Raw genomic sequence first — 22,685 nt, forward strand, 5'->3', positions numbered from 1 at the left:
TCCTCATCATCACCCACATCATATGGCTCACTAATATTTCATGAATTATCACCCCTTTTTACTTAGAATTTCAGGTTAAAGTTTTGGAGCACTTTCACTTATATCTGTTATTAGTAAATGGATTTGATTCAAAATTCAAAAAGCTATTCCACATCATCACCCACATTATATGACACAAGGTCCATAACTCTGGCACCATTTTTTTTATGAAATATGCCCTCTTTTACTTAAGAATTTTATGTTAAATTTGATGCATTTTCACTATATTTGTGTTATTTGGCAAGGGATTTAATTCAGACTTAAAATAATTGTTCATCATCTCCACCTACATCATTTTACACAAGTGCCGTAACTGTGACACCTGTATGTTATGAGTTATCCCCCTTTTGTACTTAGAATTTCAGGTTAAAGTTTTGGTGCACTTTCACTTTATCTCAGTTGTTTGTAAATGGATTTGATTCAAAATTCAAAAAGCTATTCTACATCATCACCCACATCATATGACACAAGGTCCATAACTCTGATACCATTTTTTTTATGAATTATGCCCTCTTTCACTTAAGAATTTTATGTTAAATTTGATGCATTTTCGCTATATCTCTGTTATTTCACAAGGGATTTTATTCAAACTTAAAATAATTGTTCATCATCTCCACCTACATCATTTGACACAAGTGCCATAACTGTGGCACCTGTATGTTATGAGTTATCCCCCTTTTGTACTTAAAATTTAAGGTTAAAGATGCACTTGCACTTTATCTCTGTTATTACCAAATGGGTTTGATTCAAACTGAGAATAAGTGTACTACATTATCATCCACATCATATGAAACAAAAGCCTTAACTCTTGCACCAATATTTCATGTATTATGCCCCCTTTTTTTATTTAGAATTTCAGGGTAATTGTGGTGCACTTTCACTATATCTTTGTCATTACTTAATGAATTTGATTAAAACTTAAATTAGTTTTTCCAGATCATCATCCTTATATGGCACAAGGTTAGTCTCTCTGGCACAAATGTTTTATAGTGATATCCCCTTTTTACTTAGAACTAGTTTAATTTTGATGCTTTTTAGCTCATCTGATTTTTTGAAAAAAAATTATGAGTTATTGTCATCACTTGATTGGCGTTTGCGTCGGCCTCGGCGTTGCCTGGTTAAGCTTTATGTTTAGGTCAGCTTTTCTCCTAAACTATCAAAGCTTTTGCTTTGAAACTTGCAACACTTGTTCACCATCATAAGCTGACCCTGTACAGCAAGAAACATAACTCCATCCTGCTTTTTGCAAGATTTATGGCCCCTTTTGTACTTAGAAAATATCAGATTTCTTGGTTAAGTTTTATGTTTAGGTCACCTTTTCTCCTAAACTATCAAAGCTATTGCTTTGAAACTTGCAACACTTGTTCACCATCATAAGCTGACCCTGTACATTAAGAAACATAACTCCATCCTGCTTTTTGCAAGAATTATTGCCCCTTTTGGACTTAGAAAATCAGTTTTCTTGGTTAAGTTTTATGTTTAGGTCAGCTTTTCTCCTAAACTATCAAAGCTATTGCTTTAAAACTTGCAACACTTGTTCACCATCATAAGCTAACCCTGTACAGCAAGAAACATAACTCCATCCTGCTTTTTGCAAGATTTATGGCCCCTTTGGACTTAGAAAATATCAGATTTCTTGGTTAAGTTTTATGTTTAGGTCAACTTTTTCTCTTAAACTATCAAAGCTATTGCTTTGAAACTTGCAACACTTGTTCACCATCATAAGCTGATCCTGTACATCAAGAAACATAACTCCATCCTGCTTTTTTCAAGAATTATTGCCCCTTTTGGACTTAGAAAATCAGTTTTCTTGGTTGAGTTCCTAAACTATTCAAGCTATTGCTTTGAAACTTGCAACAGTTGTTCACCATCATAAGCTGACTATGTACATCAAGAAACATAACTCCATCCTGCTTTTTGCAAGAATTATGGCCCTTTTTGGACTTAGAAAATCATGGGTAGGACAATTTTTCTATTATACAAAAAAATCAGATGAGCGACAGCACCCGCAAGGTGGTGCTCTTGTTATATCTCTGCTGTTACTAAATGGATTTAATCAAACTTAAAATGGTTGTTCCACATCATCATTCACATCATACAACACAAGTTTGATAATGACGGCACCAGTACGTTCTAAGTTATGCCCTCTTTTTATCCCCCGATGAAAGTCGGAGGGATATAGTTTTGGCGTTGTCTGTCCTTCCGTCCGTCCGTCCGGAGCCATATCTAGAAAATGGTTGGGAATATTTATATAAAACTTCATATACATGTTCACCACTATGAGTTCTTGCGGCCCATCAAGTTTCAGTCAGATTGCCCTAGTAACACCAATGTTATGGCCCTTAGAAGTTTCTACTGTTAACTATATAGGGTACTATAAATATGGCAATTTCTGCATTATAACTATTGATATATTTGACCTAGAACTATGAAACTTGAACAGAATTTAGATCACCATGATGTGGTTGTGTACACACAATTTCATTCGCATTTATTTGTAAATTAAGAGTTATTGCCCTTTAATTTTATAAAAATGCACATATTTGTACATAACAAACTTACCATTTGGTAGAATTTCATTAAATGTCTTTCATTCTTTTCCATGAACATTTATTGTAAACATGTGAAGTTGTGTACCCACACCTGGTCACCCCCTTACCTTGATCACACCAACCCCTCTCCCCACCCAAAAAAAATCCATTCTTTATTTTAGATTTTTTTCAAACAAACTTCATATACATGTTCACCACTATGAGGTTATGGGGCCCATCAAGTTTCAGTCAGATTGCCCTAGTAACACCAGAGTTATGGCCCTTAGAAGTTTCTAGTGTTAACTATATAGGGTACTATAGATCTATAGATATGGCAATAACTTTTGATATATTTGACCTTGAACTATGAAACTTAAACAGAATTTAAAGCACTATAATATGGTTGTGCACACACAATTTCGTAGGGATTTCTTTTGTAACTTCAGAGTTATTGCCCTTTAATTGTCTAAAAATCCACATAACATAACAAACTTACCATTTGGCGAATTTCATTAAATTTCTTTCATTTGTGGTAAACCTGCATGGGTTTTGGCACAGAAATATTTTGCTTTTTGTAAATATCTGAATAAATAGTTTACATTACCATGTTCTTTTATCATATATTAAAGAATACATTAAGACGGAGCTTTGCTGAAAATTTGAACCTTATTGAGTAAATATTGTTCAAGTTATTCCCAAAAATATACATAAAAAACTCCCGACTTCGAGAAAGTTATCAGCAGAAACCATTAAATGCTCCCAAGTACATATTTTATATTTTGCCATGGTATATCCACTTTCAGTATATTGTGAATATATGTCTTAATATTTATGTAAAGTTTGAGGACATGACATTATGTAGCTTTAAAGCAATCTTGAAAAATCTACTTTGTTTACATTTTGCTAGTCCATTTCTTATGTGACTAGAGCTGGCCAATGAAAATTATTTATTAAAAATATTTAGAGATATTGTTCAGGTCTGAAACTTAACTGTCATGTCAGGGATATTAATTTTTAGTTATGTGAAATTTTGTAGATTTTTTAGAAGCCCTGTTCTGTTGTAATCCTTTAAAAATGGCCCTTAGATGTGAAGACTGATTTTGGCAGCCATATTGGATATCTTAGGGAGAATTTGTGTGTCAATTCTTTGACACTTGATTTAAGTACTTTTAAATCATTATTTGTAATTTGAAATATACTGATAAGGTGCAGTTTTTCTTCTAGTTTGTGTTTATGTAATTGGTTTTTGATGACATTTATTCTGTTTCTTGCATTTGGTGAGAAAAGTTTTACATATTTGGGAAAATGTCATTGACCAATCAGATTGCAGCATTTTTGGTGCTTCTCTATAAATATGGGCTTATCAGTTATTTCTTGGCTCTTCTAGTTTACACTTTTGGATTAAACACTTCTCTTAGTTAGGAAATTATTGGAAATTTGGAGCCAATTTTAGGAACTTTGGACTTTATTTTTTATTGGGGAATAACTAGAAATTTGGAGTTTAATTTATTTGCTTAAGAAAATTACTGGAATTTACATACATTAATTTTATTTGGACTTTTCTGATAATTTTGACATATTTTTAAAGGAACTAAATTGCATAATTGGTGTATATATTAATTGCAGAAGAGCGTATTCGTAGACACAATTTAAATCTTTGTAGTTGTGAATGTGTGGTTATATGAAAGGACTTTAGATTTTAATAGATTTATAAAATTGGACTTACTCTTGTGTTTTCATTTAATTCTACATGTGTTGATTTTCTCCAATTTATAATCTAAGTGGTGTTATAATAACTAAACTTATTATTACAGCACTTGGCATTATATTAACTTTAAAATAGCCCAGAAAGTGGCTTTATAAGGAATCTGGCTTTTCCTTAAATTAATTAAGCCAGTGGTGTCGGTCATCCTGAACATTTACCCCCAAAACTCGAGCAGTAAGAACATTGCCAACAACCACATTTAGGGTCCTCGTTGAACAATTTAACCCCGGGACTGGGGTTTACGACAAAATTGGTGTCAGAAGTGGGATTTCATACAGGAATATTATTTGGAAATAATTTATACTGCAGGAATCATTTTTAAGAATCGGACCTCAGCAGTTCAACAGGACCACTGGATTATACTCTTATCTTTGAAACATAGGTGATAGTAGGGAAGACCTGTATTATACAATAGGCTTTCTTCTATCGCTTATTGCATCACAACTCCTCCTTTCTTGTGGTGATAGTGTGAAAGGCCTGTGAATGTCACTAGGCTTTCCTCTATTGCTATACAAAGCTTCAGTTGGGTGATTGGGCCTGTGAATATTAAATCAGGTCATTCACTTTTTCTGACTTTCCAAATCCTATCATAGTGTTAAGTGCAGGGGAGCACGGCATCGGTGCGCCTGCCACAATTTTTCAAACTTAGTGTTAAGTGCAGGGGAGCACGGCATCGGTGCGCCTGCAACATTTTTTTAAACCTTAGAGTTAAGAGCAGGGGAGCACGGCATCGGTGCGCCTGCTACATTTTTTAATCTTAGGGTTAAGGGCAGGGGAGCACGGCATCGGTGCGCCTGCCACATACTTTAAACCTTAGAGTTAAGAGCAGGGGAGCACGGCATCGGTGCGCCTGCTACATTTTCAAACTTTGTTAGATGCAGGGGAGCACGGCATCGGTGCGCCTGCAACGTTTTTTAAACCTTAGAGTTAAGGGCAGGGGAGCACGGAATCGGTGCGCCTATATTTCTTTCATAACTTTTGTTGTAGATGCAGTTGAGCTCTTAGTCTTTGCTCCTGCAACATTTTTTCCTAACTTTAGTGTTAAGAGCAGGGGAGCACGTTATCAGTGCACCTGCGATCATTACTAACCTAGTGTTAAGTGCAGGGGAGCACGGCATCGGTGCGCCTGCTACATTTTCTTTAAACCTTAGAGTTAAGTGCAGGGAGTACAGCATCGGTGCGCCTGCTACATTTTTCCATGTATTTTACTAAGTTAAATGTTATAATTAATCCCATAGATGCTCTTTCTTCAGCTTTCTAAAGTGGATTATCATAATTGTGGGATACTTACATCGAAAGAGGATTTAAAACCCAAATTTTGTGACAAAGGCTAAAAATCTGTATCTAATGTACAGAAAAGCTATATATCATTTAATGGAGTAGACAAAGTGATTCATGAAAGTATGTAATAAAGTGATTTAAAGTTGATTCTAGAATGGATTTTAACAGTTATTCTGGGATGTTATGATGAAACTGATACCAGTGTAGGAAATTGTGACTTAAGATAGGAATCACACTCCAGAATATTTCCACAATTCTGAGACAAGTTAATAAAAAGTTAAGGCTTTGGAGTAGAATCTGTAGACATGGTGATTCTAAAATGGATTTAATAAGTGATGTTAGGATGGATTCTAGAATGAATACTGACTTTAATTCTAGAATGCATGTAGGAATTAATTCCAAAATGAGAAATTGTGACCAAGATTGGAATCACACTCCAAGCTACCTGGACCAGTATGAAGGAGACTTTTATGAACCCAGATACAGACTACCTACCTACAATGGGAAGCAAGGTTATTTTGAGGCTTTCTTATGGCAGCTACAACGGTTTTCTAAATACTATGCATGGACAGATGAACAATATAGATTACAGTTAATCTTGGCCTTAAAAGGTGATGCTGTGAAATTTGCCTCTACCTTATCCCTAGATACACGTGAAAACACACAGACACTCATTAAGGCTCTAACAACTCGTTTTGGGCAGAGTGCGGTGGCAGAAATCCATAGGATTAATTTGTACAGTATTCAAAAACACCCTTCTGAGACACTTCAACAATACAGTGCAAGGGTAAATCAGCTTATGGCAAGGGCATATCCAGGGATGATTGGATTTCAAATATACAAACAACTTGCTGTGGAACACTTTCTAAGAGGACTTCCAGACCAAAGACTGGCTTACGATGTCCTTACAAAGAAACCTAGAGACATTTATCAAGCTGTAGAGATGATTACATGGTTTGAGACCTGTAAGAAAAATACAACTCGTTTCATGGGGAAAAGTACTCATGTTGGGCGCCAGGGAGAGGACTTTATGACAGAGTACAATCAATGCGAAAGTGTGTTATCAACATTTGCACAGACTTAACAACTTCCCTTTCCAGAATCGAGGAAAGTGAAAAGAACAAAACTTCAAGCTCGAGCATACCAACAATGAAGTATAGGTCACCATCTAATAAGGCTCGTGACAAGCGGAGGAGACAACTTTTGACCAACTCATCAAAAAGACTTTGTGACAATAAATGTTAATTTACCATGTTTCCATCTATATTTGACTATTTCATTATAGCCATATATGATGAATTTTGCTGAAGACAGTGACTTCTTTTGTAAATATCTGTAAAATAAACTTGATGCTATAGGACCAGAATTGCAGAACTGTGCTGTCTATTCAAATGTGTGCTATTTAGACAGCTAAGACAATGTAACATTTTATATGATGTTTCCTTGTAGAAAAAATATCAATAGATTTGATGGCTGGAATCCGTAAACTTCCAAGAAGAGTAATAGATGACTTTGAGAATTATTGATCGTGAAGTGGTGGACATCAGAAGTTTAATTTTGTGTTGAAAATGGAACTGAACTTTTCAGATCAATCAGACTAATTAACTTGTAAGACTCTTTATAAAGTTCATCTATGGTTTTATAGGACTTTGAACTTTATTGAGTAATTTGTGCTATTTCTATTTGTGATGGATTGGGTGTGTCAATTTTTAAAGACTGTCTAGCCGACTGTTATTAAACTTTTTTGTTAATGAGTTTGTAGGTTTTGCTGGGATTTGTTGAGAAGACCGCCTGCCTGCTGATTCTGGATTTAGCATGGTACCGTTCAAAGGAATTGAGCTAGGATTTACCATTGCACCGTTCACTGGTGGACTGGATTACTTCTGATTTGTATGAAAGGCTATTTTGAGTATTTCTATCTTACATTCATAGTGTATCCAACAGTTATATACTGTGTAAAATATAAATACTTTTGATGCAATATGGTTAGAGTTGTTTTTCTTAAAGATATTACTGTTTGGTATTTTTGATATCACTTAAATTAATGCATTCAAAAGTTATGCATTTCTGTGTATGTCAAGTTTGTGACTGTTCATTCAATATTTAAATTGCCAGGTCGAACACTTACCTGTCTCTATATTGTTTGAAGTTTGTCAGTAGATTGGTAATACTTTGCAAGTCTGCAGGTGCTCATAATGTTACATATGGTGAAAGTACATTTATACCTGATTATGTTCATTTGTTCATTATTTTGGTTTGAGATTTAATTATTATTATTGTGAAAGAAAAATAAATACAAATTATTCAGTACAAGTGCATTTTAAGGAGTCATGGCAATGGTGCCATTTGTTTTGTGAAATATTGGTGTAAGGAGTAAGAATTATTTCAGCTGATATAGAGTTGAACCAGCTGATAGCATATTGCTAATATTTGCGTGATGTTGATATATATATTGCTAGTTTCATGCAATTTATTAATATTAAATTTTTGCCAAAACCTCAATATTTTATATAATATGTTGTATGTGACATTCCGAGGCCGGAATGGAATGCATTTTGGTCAAATGCATTCTTTCCAAAGGGAGGAGCTGTGTGGTAAACCTGCATGGGTTTTGGCACAGAAATATTTTGCTTTTTGTAAATATCTGAATAAATAGTTTACATTACCATGTTCTTTTATCATATATTAAAGAATACATTAAGACGGAGCTTTGCTGAAAATTTGAACCTTATTGAGTAAATATTGTTCAAGTTATTCCCAAAAATATACATAAAAAACTCCCGACTTCGAGAAAGTTATCAGCAGAAACCATTAAATGCTCCCAAGTACATATTTTATATTTTGCCATGGTATATCCACTTTCAGTATATTGTGAATATATGTCTTAATATTTATGTAAAGTTTGAGGACATGACATTATGTAGCTTTAAAGCAATCTTGAAAAATCTACTTTGTTTACATTTTGCTAGTCCATTTCTTATGTGACTAGAGCTGGCCAATGAAAATTATTTATTAAAAATATATAGAGATATTGTTCAGGTCTGAAACTTAACTGTCATGTCAGGGATATTAATTTTTAGTTATGTGAATTTTGTAGATTTTTAGAAGCCCTGTTCTGTTGTAATCCTTTAAAAATGGCCCTTAGATGTGAAGACTGATTTTGGCAGCCATATTGGATATCTTAGGGAGAATTTGTGTGTCAATTCTTTGACACTTGATTTAAGTACTTTTAAATCATTATTTGTAATTTGAAATATACTGAGAAGGTGCAGTTTTTCTTCTAGTTTGTGTTTATGTAATTGGTTTTTGATGACATTTATTCTGTTTCTTGCATTTGGTGAGAAAAGTTTTACATATTTGGGAAAATGTCATTGACCAATCAGATTGCAGCATTTTTGGTGCTTCTCTATAAATATGGGCTTATCAGTTATTTCTTGGCTCTTCTAGTTTACACTTTTGGATTAAACACTTCTCTTAGTTAGGAAATTATTGGAAATTTGGAGCCAATTTAGGAACTTTGGACTTTATTTTTATTGGGGAATAATTAGAAATTTGGAGTTTAATTTATTTGCTTAAGAAAATTACTGAAATTTACATACATTAATTTTATTTGGACTTTTCTGATAATTTTGACATATTTTTAAAGGAACTAAATTGCATAATTGGTGTATATATTAATTGCAGAAGAGCGTATTCGTAGACACAATTTAAATCTTTGTAGTTGTGAATGTGTGGTTATATGAAAGGACTTTAGATTTTAATAGATTTATAAAATTGGACTTACTCTTGTGTTTTCATTTAATTCTACATGTGTTGATTTTCTCCAATTTATAATCTAAGTGGTGTTATAATAACTAAACTTATTATTACAGCACTTGGCATTATATTAACTTTAAAATAGCCCAGAAAGTGGCTTTATAAGGAATCTGGCTTTTCCTTAAATTAATTAAGCCAGTGGTGTCGGTCATCCTGAACATTTACCCCCAAAACTCGAGCAGTAAGAACATTGCCAACAACCACATTTAGGGTCCTCGTTGAACAATTTAACCCCGGGACTGGGGTTTACGACACATTCTTTTCTATGAACATTAATTATAAACATGTGAAGTTGCCACCCACACCTGGTAACCCACTTGCCATGGTCACACCCCCTCCCCCTCCCAACACCCCTCCCCACCCACACACCAAAAAAAAATTTGTTTTTTTTCCATTCCTTATTTTAGATTTTTTTCAAACCTTCCATGAATATTTATCAACATGCAAGTTGTACCATTCCCCTACCTCCACCCACCACTGATCATGCATGCTTTGCCCACCCCCAACCCCTCCCCCACTTCACCCACTTTTTTTTTTTTTTCTTTTTTTTTTCCATCATTATTTATAATCAACATGTAAAATTTTGTTTCCTCACCCATTCCCCCGCACCCCCACCCCCTAAAAAAATAAATATATACATATATATATATATATATATATATATATATATATATATATATATATATATATATATATATATATATACACACACACATATATATATATATATATATATATATATATACACATATATATATATATATTTCCATTCTTTTTTTTTTTTTAAATGTTCAAACCTTCAACATGTTAAGTTGTGACTGCACAAACCTTGCCCTCAGCCATGTTCAAGATATCTTACCTGTGTTCTCTTAAGGACATCTGTTCTTTTAAGTTCAAATGGACATGTTAAACAGCAACATCTGGTGCCAAACCACTCAAAGACAATATTTCGTTCCAGTTAAACTTCAAGCGCACATTTCAATAACTGCATTTAATTTTAAAAACTAAGCTTATTACAGTAAGCATATCCCGTTCAAAATAAATTCTTTAGTCAGGATCAAAGTATCATACATTTAGTTAATTAAACATTTGTTTTCTGTTAAATTGATTTTGACTAATGAAATTATTTGCTTCTTATTAACATCCTTAACTTTTTGCTGGACATATTTTTTTGCCATTCCTCACCACAAAACCTTTCAGCGGGGGATACCAATTCATTGAATTTGCTTGTTACTAATAGAATTTGCGGTTCAAGTTGTGATGTACTTTTGCCGCATCTCCAGTATTATTAAATAGTTTTGATCAAAACTTAAAATAGCTGTTTCGAATTATTAGCTACATAATATGACACATAGTGCATTACTTTTGCAGAAGTTTTCCATAAATTATGTTCCTTTTATACTGATTTAATTTTTTGAAACTTAAGCTATTGTCCAATATCTTCATCAACATTTGAATAATTAAACACTCCAGTGACAGCTCCAGCTTCCTCAGATGTACCCAGTTTCACTATCTAGCACTGAAATAGACGAGCGCGCTGTCTCCTGTGACAACTTCTGTTACCCTTGCAGAACTACAGTAAGCTTGCTAAGCAATACTGCAGAAATAAATGACTAGGTGGGGAGGTATATCACATAGTTAGTAGGGGAGGTATCACAGAACTAAATTAGTAGGTGGGGAGGTACTGGTGACAGAACTATTGGGGAGGTATCACAGAACTAAATGAGTAGGTGGAGAGGTACTGGTGACAGAACTATTGGGGAGGTATCACAGAACTAAATGAGTAGGTGGGGAGGTACTGGTGACAGAACTATTGGGGAGGTATCACAGAACTAAATGAGTAGGTGGGGAGGTACTGGTGACAGAACTATTGGGGAGGTATCACAGAACTAAATGAGTAGGTTGGGAGGTACTGGTGACAGAACTATTGGGGAGGTATCACAGAACTAAATGATTAGGTGGAGAGGTACTGGTGACAGAACTATAAGACTAGGTGGGGAGGTACCACAGAACTACACGACTAGGTGGGGAGGTACCACAGAACTGCATGACAATTAGGGGAGATATCACAGAACTAAATAATTAGGTAAGGAGGTACTGGTGACAGAATTACATGACTAGGTGTCAGGGGAGGTATTACAGAACTACATGACAAGGTGGGGAGGTACCACAGAACTACATGACAAGGTGGGGAGGTATCACAGAACTACATGACAAGGTGGGGAGGTATCACAGAACTACATGACAAGGTGGGGAGGTACCACAGAACTACATGACAAGGTGGGGAGGTATCACAGAACTACATGACAAGGTGGGGAGGTATCACAGAACTACATGACTAGGTGGGGAGGTATCACAGAACTACATGACAAGGTGGGGAGGTATCACAGAACTACATGACAAGGTGGGGAGGTACCACAGAACTACATGACTAGGTGGGGAGGTACCACAGAACTACATGACTAGGTGGGGAGGTACCACAGAACTACATGACTAGGTGGGGAGGTACCACAGAACTACATGACTAGGTGGGGAGGAATCACAGAACTAAATGACAAGGTGAGGAGGTACCACAGAACTACATGACAAGTCAGGGAGGTACCACAAAATTAAATGACTATGTGGGGAGAATAGAATTGAAGTAAAATGTACTTTCAAAGGTGCTAAGTAGGAAGGCTAATGTAAGTTAACCCAAAAACATGATAACTGAGTCAAATATTTCTAACCCACCTTGTTAAAAAAATTGGACTGAAAAACAAACTATTAAATTTTGATAACAAAAATGAAAAGAAAAATGCCTTCTTTGACCTGTATTGTCTTAGATATTGGCTGAGAATGGATTTTACAATGTCTCTGTTACACTTCTGTTGAAAGAGACCTCTGTTGATCATAACTAGGTTACAACTAACCATACTTACACATAATGATAGGTAATTAATGTAATCATGATGGAATGCACTCGATAATTACATTAAGTTGGTGTCAGTTTGTCTTTGAACTGTCCCTGGGGCCCAGAGGTTTTGGTCATTGGTAAAGTGTCAGACAAGTAACTGGGGGATAACTGAACATCTGTTTTTGTAGGGGCCATGAATAATACATGACCGTATATCTGTGTGTTGGAGGGACCTTTGGTTTTATCTACTTGCATTAAGGATTGGCTGATTTTATCGTAAAACTAGGTCTGTATTCATCAGTGTTTTAAGTCTGAAACTTTGGTCTACACTTTGGAAATATAAGGCCAAAGTTACATTTTGCCCTATATTTGTAAGTCTTGTATGGATATTTATGAAACTTGGCATAAATGTAGCCTGGGGGAGGTATCACAGAGCTACATGACTAGATGTCAGGGAAAGTATCACAGAACTACATGACTAGGTGCCCTATATTTTTAAGTCTTGTATGGATATTTATGAAACTTGGCATAAATGTAGCCTTCGCAATGTTTTAGCAGTAGATATACATTACATATAGGAAGTTGCGGCAACTTGATATTTTTAAAATATAAATCTCTTATGTCTGCTATTTAAGGTTAAGATCATTGTTGAATACAGGTCTAGAAGTTTTAGAACTAGCTTCCCCTTTTAAATATGTATCTGCATTAAAGCTATAAGCTGAAGAGAGATAATTTCTGTCTTTATTCCCAAAGAGGAAGGCAGATAGTAAATCACAGTGACATGTCCATCTGTACAAGAGTTCAGCTCAATTGGAAACAAGTCACATCTCAGCTGTAAGGTTCAAACATTTCCAAGGGATATCAGTGAAACTTTTCATAAATGTTATCCTTGCAGGGTGGGTGTGTTGCATGTGAAAGTCCATCGTGTCAGCATATATCTTCAGACTCTTTTAATATATAATTATGTTCATGGTGCATGTACCACGTGACTTTTTCGCTAATCTGGGGTGCCAAAAACATGGCGGATTCCTTGATAAAAGTGACATTTTCTTAAATAGCTTTTAACCAACCTGTTCAAATAAAGGGAAACATGGATGAGTGCCGTCTTACATAAAAATCCAACACTTGGCTTTAAGTTTTTTGTTTCAAAGTCCGTTTGTTTTCTCTTAAAGTGCAACCGCGCAACTGAAGTGAACAAAGTTGATGATGTTAAGACGGGGGACATTTTCGTAAATTCAATAAATTAACCTTTTAAAAGACTGAAAAAGACTACTTTGCGACACATATTTGTATGAATATTCTCGCGACATATCCTGTTTTCTCATATTCTCGGGGGCTTAAGGGGTTGTTTTTATTCCCAGTAACAGATTAACCATTTCATAAAGAGGTTTTGGGTGTTATTTTGTAGAAAATTCATTTGTCTTTCAGATGGAGTCATAAAATGTTACAGAAATTATCCCATTTAATTATTTTGTTACTGTATTTGATACCACCCTCACCCGCAGAAATGGACCAAGAGTTTCTCGTATTCCCGTGGATTTAGATTTGACTTTTCACCACAAAAAAGTTGTAGTATTTAAAACATTAAAATTACCATTGTGTAATAAAATTATATATTCTGTAGTAAATACATCAAGAAATATGACAATTAATTGCATAATCAATCATTTATGACAAATTTGCTAACACCACCAGGAAAAAATAAGGATTTTTTTAAAAACTGAATAAAATGCTGATGTTTCGTCAATATGCGTTCAAATTACTTGAAATTTTCAGTGTGTCAGTTTTGTACCATGCCTGTCTAGAAAATAACAAACACTAAATTATTTGACAACTTTAAGGCAAAAAACGAGAATATGAGAAACCCCGAGAATACGAGAAACAGGGATATACACCTTAAGAAATTACAAAGTAAGAGCCTTACATAGCTTCCGGGGCCAGACTTATGAAATTGCTAAGTAGGTGTCCGGTTTTGTTAATGCTAAGACGGGGGCATGATTCAACGATTTGGTAATGGAAGTCTTTGGTATTTCATTTACCCGCTTCGTTAAAGTTTTTCCATGTTGATACTGCTCATTATAGAATAATCCCGTTATATGTATGTTAAAATTAAGATAGTCATGACAAATGAAAGCTTTCTACCGACTTTAAACTGCATATTTTACCTAAAGTGAAATGCTTAATTTGACTGATTTAATGAAAAATGCACCAACTTTCACTCTGTGGTGTCGGCCCGGTACAATTTCTCCTTCTTTGCTGTATAGTAAAACAAACACTTTTGGAAATGGATACAAAAAAAACCATATATTTTTACCAACAGTATCATCGAAACAAAAACGTGCCTAGCAACAAACTAACATTTTTGGTAACAATAATTTCAAACATTTGGTTACAATCAAGGAAGTCGAGTACAATCATTCCAGGTTGTAATGCCTCAATTCACATTAAAAAATAAAGGATTTTTTACTCTTATCAACAAGAATTTTTCTTAAATGCATTTTTGTCACAGAATTTCGTTTTGAACCCATTTATTAATATACTAAATGCACTTCAGTTGAAATATATGAAGAACAATAATTAATAAAAAAAAATAAAGGGGAAAAGGGCTACCTTTCCGACCGAAAGTATATCATAAATGACCATATTTTGAAATTCGAAATGATTTTCAAATTTACTTTGATTGAGAAGTTGGGCACCAGATCATACTAAGGGTCATTGAAACACAGGACCAAACGGTCTCCTGCAAACCACGGCAGTATCAGCTGTGAAAAATGTAAAGTAATCCAAATTATAGTCAAACCAATTTCTAGAAGTAAGAAGAGATGGACAAAATGTGCAATGCTTAAAATATGCCAATGTGAGATCGTAATATAATAATGTTATTAGTCTCACCGGAAAAGACTGCTCACCGCAGTTATACATGTAAGGTCCAAGATTTCTGTGGCCTCTTTCGTGGCGCAGAAGGCTTTTTAGCTCACCAGAGCACAAAGTGCTCGGGGTGAGCTATTGTGATAGCTCACCATCTGGCGTCCGTCCCTCCACACTTTCCTTTAAACAACATCTCCTCCTAAACCAACAGGCCAATTTTGATGAAACTTCACAGGGATGTACCTTGGATGGTCTTCTTTAAAAATTGTTCAAAGAATTGAATTCCATGCAGAACTCTGGTTGCCGTGGCAACAGAAAGGAAAAACTTTAAAAATCTTCTTCTCAAAAACCAGAAGCCCTAGAGCTTAGATATTTGGTGTGAAGCATTGCCTAGTGGACCTCTACCAAATTTGTTCAAATCATGACCCTGGGGTCAAAATTGACCCCACCCTAGGGGTCACTTGATTTAACATAGGAAAATCTTCAAAAAATTTCTGAAAATAAACAGAAGGCCTAGAGCTTAGATATTTCAGGTGTAGCATTGCCTAGTGGACCTCTACAAAATTTGTTCAAATCATGACCCCCGGGGTCAAGATTGACCCCGCCTCAGAGGTCACTTGATTTTACATAGGAAAATCTTCAAAATTTTTCTAAAAATAAACCAGAAGGCCGAGATCTTAGATATTTGACGTGTAGCATTGCCTAGTAGACTTCCACAATTTTTTTTCAAATCATGACCCCCGGGGTCAAATTGACCCGGCCCCATGGGGTCACTTGATTTTACATAGGAAAATCTTCAAAAAATTTCTAAAAATAAACCAGAAGGCCAAGATCTTAGATATTTGACGTGTAGCATTGCCTAGTAGACAAAAAATGTTCAAATCTGGACCCCCCAGGGTCAAATTGACCCAGCCTCAGGGGTTACTTGATTGTATATAGGGAAATCTTCATAAATTTGCTAAAAATAAACCAGAAGGCCTAGATCTTAGATATTTGATATGTTACATTGCCTAGTAGACTTCTACAAACTTTGTTCCATTCATGACCCCCGGGGTAAACTTGGTTCCGCCCCAGGGGTTACTTGGTTGTACATCAGAAAATCTTCCAAAAAATTTCTAAAAATCATCAGTTTGACATTTGAAACATGTAGCTCATATTACTCTGGTGAGCGATCCAGGGTCATCATGACCCTCTTGTTTTGGAATTATAAGCCCTTCCGCATTCCTGGCACACAAATGTCTGAAATGTAAATGTGCTTTAGTACTACAATGGTAATAATAATTCATATTTTTAAACCAGAAAGGACATTCTGAACAAATGTCTTAAAATAAGATATCTGGAAATAACATATACATTTCGATTTCTTTTGACAACTTACTATCGCTAATGTCAGATGCGCAAATGTATTTATTCAGCCTAAAAAACTTAAAGTTAACGCGGCTGAAACAGAATTCAATATAAACTATAAAATTATCTAGACATGACACTTTAATCGCGTTAGAAATGTAGTACATAAAGTGAAAGTTGATGCATTTTCAATTAAATCAGTCAAATTAAGTACTAAGTAGTTCACTTTAGGTAAAATTTTACAGTTTACAGTCCGCGAAAAGCTTTCATTTGTCATAACAATTTGAAATTTACCAGACATATAGCTAGATTTTTCTTAAAGTAAGCAGTATAAACATGGAAAAAAAACTTAAATGAAGCAGGTTAATGAAATACAAGACTTCCAATAACATATTTTTTAATCACGCCCCCGTCTTAGCATCAAGAAAAACGGACCCCTGCTTAGCAATTTGATAAATCTGGACTCGGAAGCTATTGGTTAGGCTCTTAATTTGTAATTTCTTAAAGTGTATACGTCAAGACAACACTCATACAAATACCCGTGTCGCAAAGTAGTCTTTTATGGCCTTTTAAAGGGTTTATCTATAGAATTTGCGAAATGTCCCCCGTCTTAACATCCTCAAATTTGTTCACTTCAGATGCGCGGTTGCACTTCTAGAGAAAACGAGCGGACTTTGAAACAAAAAACTTGCAGCCGAGTGTTGGATTTTCATATGAGATGGCACTCATCTATGTTTCTTTTTATTTGAACAAGTTGGTGAAAAGATATTTAAGAAAATGTTACCTTTATCGAGGAATCCGCCAGATTAGCGAAAAAGTCACGTGGTACATGCACCCTGATGTTGTCAGCAGCTATTATATATATGGAAGAAATTTGATTGTTTTCTGGTTTGGTTAACTGTTAAGATTCAGATAACTTTCAGGAAGTGAATGTAAGATGCAGTGTTTTCATAAGTGGCACAACCACAAGTGGAAATCTGCATCTGGTGTTAACGAAAAGAACATTTTTCGATCTTACATGTAATTTAAAAACAAAACAAGAATGCCTTTCATAGTGAAAATTTCAAATACAACCCAGTGCTACATTTCAATTTACTACTGAAAAACATGAAATGAATTTTTCATTTATTTGTCCCTTTGCATTCATACCAAATGAACAGACTCCTTGATTCCTGTCTGTTATTTACCCATGTATAAGACTGTCCTATAAGACAGGGTTGTAAGCTCACTAATTAGAATGGGTTGAAACTATGCAATGTGCAGTGCACTAGCTCTATAACTCTACTTTGCATTTTATTTTTACAAAATTTTGCCTTGTTTCTGACTTGGCTTTTCAGCTTAGTTTTTGTTTTGTTTTGAGTTTAATGCCATTTTTCAACAGTATTTCAGTTTGTAATGGCGGGCAGTTAACCTAACCAGTGTTCCTGGATTCTGTACCAGTACAAACCTGTTCTCCGCAAGAAACTGCCAACTTCCCCACATGAACCAGAGGTGACACAATGTCCTTTATCAAATTGTCATAGAGAACACACGCCTCGCCCAGAGCTCAAACTCATGACACTGGGATTTGTAGAGCTGTACTGTCCCTATTGAGCTATGCGGGCCGGCTGTATGTAAGCTGTTATCTCTCACTAACAGGGATTGGTTGAAACTATACATACTTTTTCACTTTGATGAGCCCGCCCGCTTAGCTCAGTAGGTAAGAGCGTTGGTCTACCGATCTCGGGGTCGCGAATTCGATCCTCGGGCGGGGCGTATTTTCTCCGTGACTATTTGATAAACGACATTGTGTCTGAAATCATTAGTCCTCCACCTCTGATTCATGTGGGGAAGTTGGCAGTTACTTGCGGAGAACAGGCTTGTACTGGTATAGAATACTGGTTAGGTTATCTGCCCACCGTTACATGACTGAAATACTGTTGAAAAACGGCGTTAAACCCAAAACAAACAAACAAACACTTTGATGATCAGGTGTGCAGTGCATAAGTTCGATAACTCTTTGCATTATTACAAAATTATATCCTTTTTTGTATGTAAGCTGCATGTCAATACCTACTAATGGGAATGGATTGAAACTTTACACACTTATCCAAGGTGATAATCTTACATACATTGTACAAGTTCTATAACTCTGGTTTGCATTTTACAAAATAACAACCCTTTTCTGATTATTAACTAAATTTTTACTTTTAATTTTTGTTTGTAAGCTGGTATCTTAGTACCCACTAATAGGAATGGATCGAAACGGACATGCATTGTTCAGGTTCCAAAACTCAAGTTTTGCATTTTTAACAAAATTATGCCCTCTTTCCGTCTTTTGTATTCATTCAACTAACTTTGGCTGTTGAATAGTCAGGCATTGCTGTCCTCATACAACTCTTCTATATACTTCAGGTCAGTGACATTGACTCGCTCATAAGACACGGCAGTGCACTAGATCTGATTTTTTAAGGAGAAAAACATTGTCTTATGTGCGAGTAAATACAGTGGTATTGAGTGTCATTGATGATAAAAATACATGCTGAATTATTTATTAGATGAAGTACATACATCTTTCTACACAGAGTGCTCAAAGGCTTACATATAGAATAAAATTGTTGTCAGCCCTTTTCTGGCAACTTAATTAATACGTATATGACATGAAATTTCCTTTTCTGTGTTTTTCTGTCTATTTGTTTTGGAGGGATTATCTATAAAACAATTATTATTGACTTAGTTAAATATTTACAATAGCCTTTAGCTAACTTATTGACTGCCTGTCCAAAGGTTGATAAATGGCCACACAACTGGGTATTGCTTATTACATTTTACTTAATTGGGTGTAAAATATATTGGTAGAATTATTGGTAGAATTTTGACAGGAAAAGTTGTAGAAATCAATATCATGTATAGGGGAGTTTTACCATTAAAAGCATTTTATTGATGCTGCAAGCTAAAGATTAACTGTCACATTAAACGTGATGCAAATATCAAGTTCAGGAGTGCTCTGTAATATTTGATTATTTTATACTCAGTAATTTTAAGGGCAAAGTAATGTACTGGCATACCAGAAGACTGTACTTCTACAATTCATCGCTCACCAGTGTATACTACCCCATTTCTGGGTGCAGGGCTTTAACTTTTAACCTGCTGGCTGCAAGTGAGTCTGCTTTTGCGACCAGCGCACACCTAGATCAGCATGCACAGATGTGTTCTGTGCTATTTGCTGTTCAGTCAGTAAATTTTCAGTAAAAACTCCTTTGAATAATAAATGGTATTGCCCAAATTGATTGATGGATCAGTCCATTTTAGAAATTTAGCAGGCTAAGGGTTAATTAAGGGCAGGCTGCAAGGATTTCCCCCTGCTATAATGGTCTGAATGTCTGGCTTCTCCTGCTGTAGCAAATAAAGTTCTAATGGGAGGATCTGCAGGCACTCTGTACTTGCAACTTCCACCTTCAACCTCAGTAATTTACCCTTACCCTGCTAAATTTCTAAATTTGACTGGTCCATCATTCAATTTGGGCAGTACCATTTATCATTTGAAGGGGTGTTCACTGAACATTTACTGACTGAATTGCAAACAGTGCAGACCATGATCAGCCTGCATGGATGTGCAGTCTGATCTTGATCTGCACTGATCGCAAAGGCAGAATCACTTGCCACCAGCAGGCTAAAGATTAATGAAACCCCAGTAAGGGGGATATAAAAAGGTAGTGTAAATGTGAAAATGTGTATGTATAAACGGGAAAATACAGATTACTCGTAGTCGCAAGAGGTTGAAATAACTGCTCTTAGAGTTCAAGCTGTCCAAACATAGAAAATATACAACACATGGCTGCAGACCAAATAAACTGCTTGAGCCATTGATGCTGGAGGGAGACAACTTCCAGTCAGCCCAAAACAACAGCTGACCCTGCATTGGTTAGATTAGAGCTTTGTATTAGCTATGGAAATGGCAAATTATACTGGTAATGTTATGAACTACAAATAATTCGATTCATGCCAGTTGTAATTGATTTCGTAGCTTCATAACCTGGAGACACAACTTTTCATTAAAAAATTTTTTATGAAATTATTTTATCATTTCATTTTATTTTTATATTTTAGTCTTTGACAGTTCAAGACCCAAACATTTCAAGTACATTGGATCTAGGGACACAGTTCTTTCTGAGAGAAGAGGATGTACAGAAACAAAGGACTAGGTATCTTCTCAGTCTTTTCTTATGTTAAAAAATCAGAGCCTCAGCAGCAGTGAGATGTATGTGACCACTGACTTGTATCATTTGCCCCAAACTAATGTGCTGGTACATGTGAGGAAGCTATGTAGCTGATCTGCGGTGGTTCTACATAGATGCTTGTCTGTGCCTGAAATAATGATGGGAGGGGTACCTTGGAAATTTGCCATATTGCTTAATTGAAGGAAGATGTATTCCTTTTACTTCATTATATAGAGGATATTTGTTTGTTTTGAGTGAATATCGAATATATCTCACTGAGAAGTGAGAAAATTTTAAATATTTTCACGAGCTCATAGCACGAGTGGAAACGTGAAAATTTTCTCACTTCGACGTGAGATATATTCCATATTCACGAAAAAAAAACAAATTTTCTTTTTATTTTATGCTCAATTACATTGAGATTTGCATTTTGCAACTATTTTTAATCTCAGCGCGGGAAACAGACGCGCGTAAACAGACATGACGTCAGACGTACTGTGACGTTAAAATGACGCATACAACATTAAGTTCCATTTTATTTCATTTTTTGCTGCATAATGTTATGAAATTCTCTTTAAGTAAAATAATTCGAATCGAGAAATAAGCTATAAAGAACAAAGTGCAACTACAATTTTCATCCTGTTTTAAGCAAATAATTTAAAATTCATACACAGTGTAATGAGGGGATGGAGCTATATATCTCACAGTGTGAAAATATAGATTTCATATTTTCACAGTGTGGGTGATGAAATATGAAAATATTTAACTGATAGAATACAGCATTTCATTAGTTAGCATAAAATAAAAGGTTGTATTGCAAAAAAAAACTTATCTTACCAACAGGTTACAGTCATTTGTTTTGTACATGTAATAATTTTTCAATATTTTGAAATTTCTTTTGGAGAATGCAGTCATTTTTGTCTAAAGTTCACTTAAAAGCTTCTTGCTCATTGTTGGGGTGAAAAGTTTAAATATCTTTATTAGTCCCCTACTGGTTGAAAACCAGTTTTGGGGACTATAGGAATGCACTTTTCCGTCATTCCGTCATTCCGTCTTTCCGTCATTCCGTCTTTCCGTCATTCCGTCATTCTGTCATTCCGTCATTCCGTCCGTCCGCAATTTCGTGTCCGGTCCATAACTCTGTCATCCATGAAGGGATTTTAATATTACTTGGCACAAATGTTCCCCATGATGAGACGACGTGTCATGTGCAAAACCCGGACCCCTAGCTCAAAGGTCAAGGTCACAGTTGGAGGTCAAAGGTCAACAGGGCTTTTTTCCTGTCCGGTCCACAACTCTCCCATCCTTGAAGGGATTTTAGTATTACTTGGCACAAATGTTCCCCATGATGAGGTGATGTGTCATGCGCAAATCCCGGACCCCTAGCTCAAAGGTCAAGGTCACAATTGGAGGTCAAAGGTCAACAGGGCTTTTTTCCTGTCCGGTCCATAACTCTCCCATCCATGAAGAGATTTTAATATTACTTGGCACAAATGTTCCCCATGAGGAGACGACGTGTCATGCGCAAAACCTGGACCCCTAGCTTAAAGGTCAAGGTCACAATTGGAGGTCAAAGGTCAACAAGGTTTTTTTCCTGTCCGGTCCATAATTCTCCATCTATGAAGGGATTTTAATATTACTTGGCACAAATGTACCTCATAATAAGACGATATGTCATGCACAACTTTCAGACCCCTAGCTCAAAGGTCAAGGTCACACTTAGCAGTCAAATGTTAACATAGCATGAACAGGGTCTGTTTCGTGTCCGGTCCATAACTCTGACATTCATTAAGGGATTTTAATATCACTTAGCACAAGTGTTCCCCATGATGAGACGACGTGTCATGCGCAAATCCCGGACCCCTAGCTCAAAGGTCAAGGTCACAATTGGGGGTCAAAGGTCAACAGAGTTTTTTTCCTGTCCCGTCCATAACTCTGCCATCCAT

At 35.6% G+C, this 22,685-nt stretch overlaps 1 protein-coding gene across 2 annotated transcripts in view; it reads left to right on the forward strand.

Annotated features, from left to right (window-relative positions):
• LOC123566622 (ubiquitin-like modifier-activating enzyme 6) overlaps positions 1-22,685 on the forward strand; it is a 78,936-nt gene that overhangs the window by 9,949 nt on the left and 46,302 nt on the right. For both annotated transcript variants that reach the window (XM_053549701.1, XM_053549700.1), the window contains exon 5: positions 20,630-20,724. In XM_053549701.1, coding sequence (XP_053405676.1) covers positions 20,630-20,724 — 95 coding nt within the window. The remainder of the gene's footprint in view (positions 1-20,629; positions 20,725-22,685) is intronic.

This window comes from Mercenaria mercenaria, chromosome 8 (genome assembly GCF_021730395.1).
Source record: "Mercenaria mercenaria strain notata chromosome 8, MADL_Memer_1, whole genome shotgun sequence".
Lineage (NCBI taxonomy): Eukaryota > Metazoa > Mollusca > Bivalvia > Venerida > Veneridae > Mercenaria > Mercenaria mercenaria.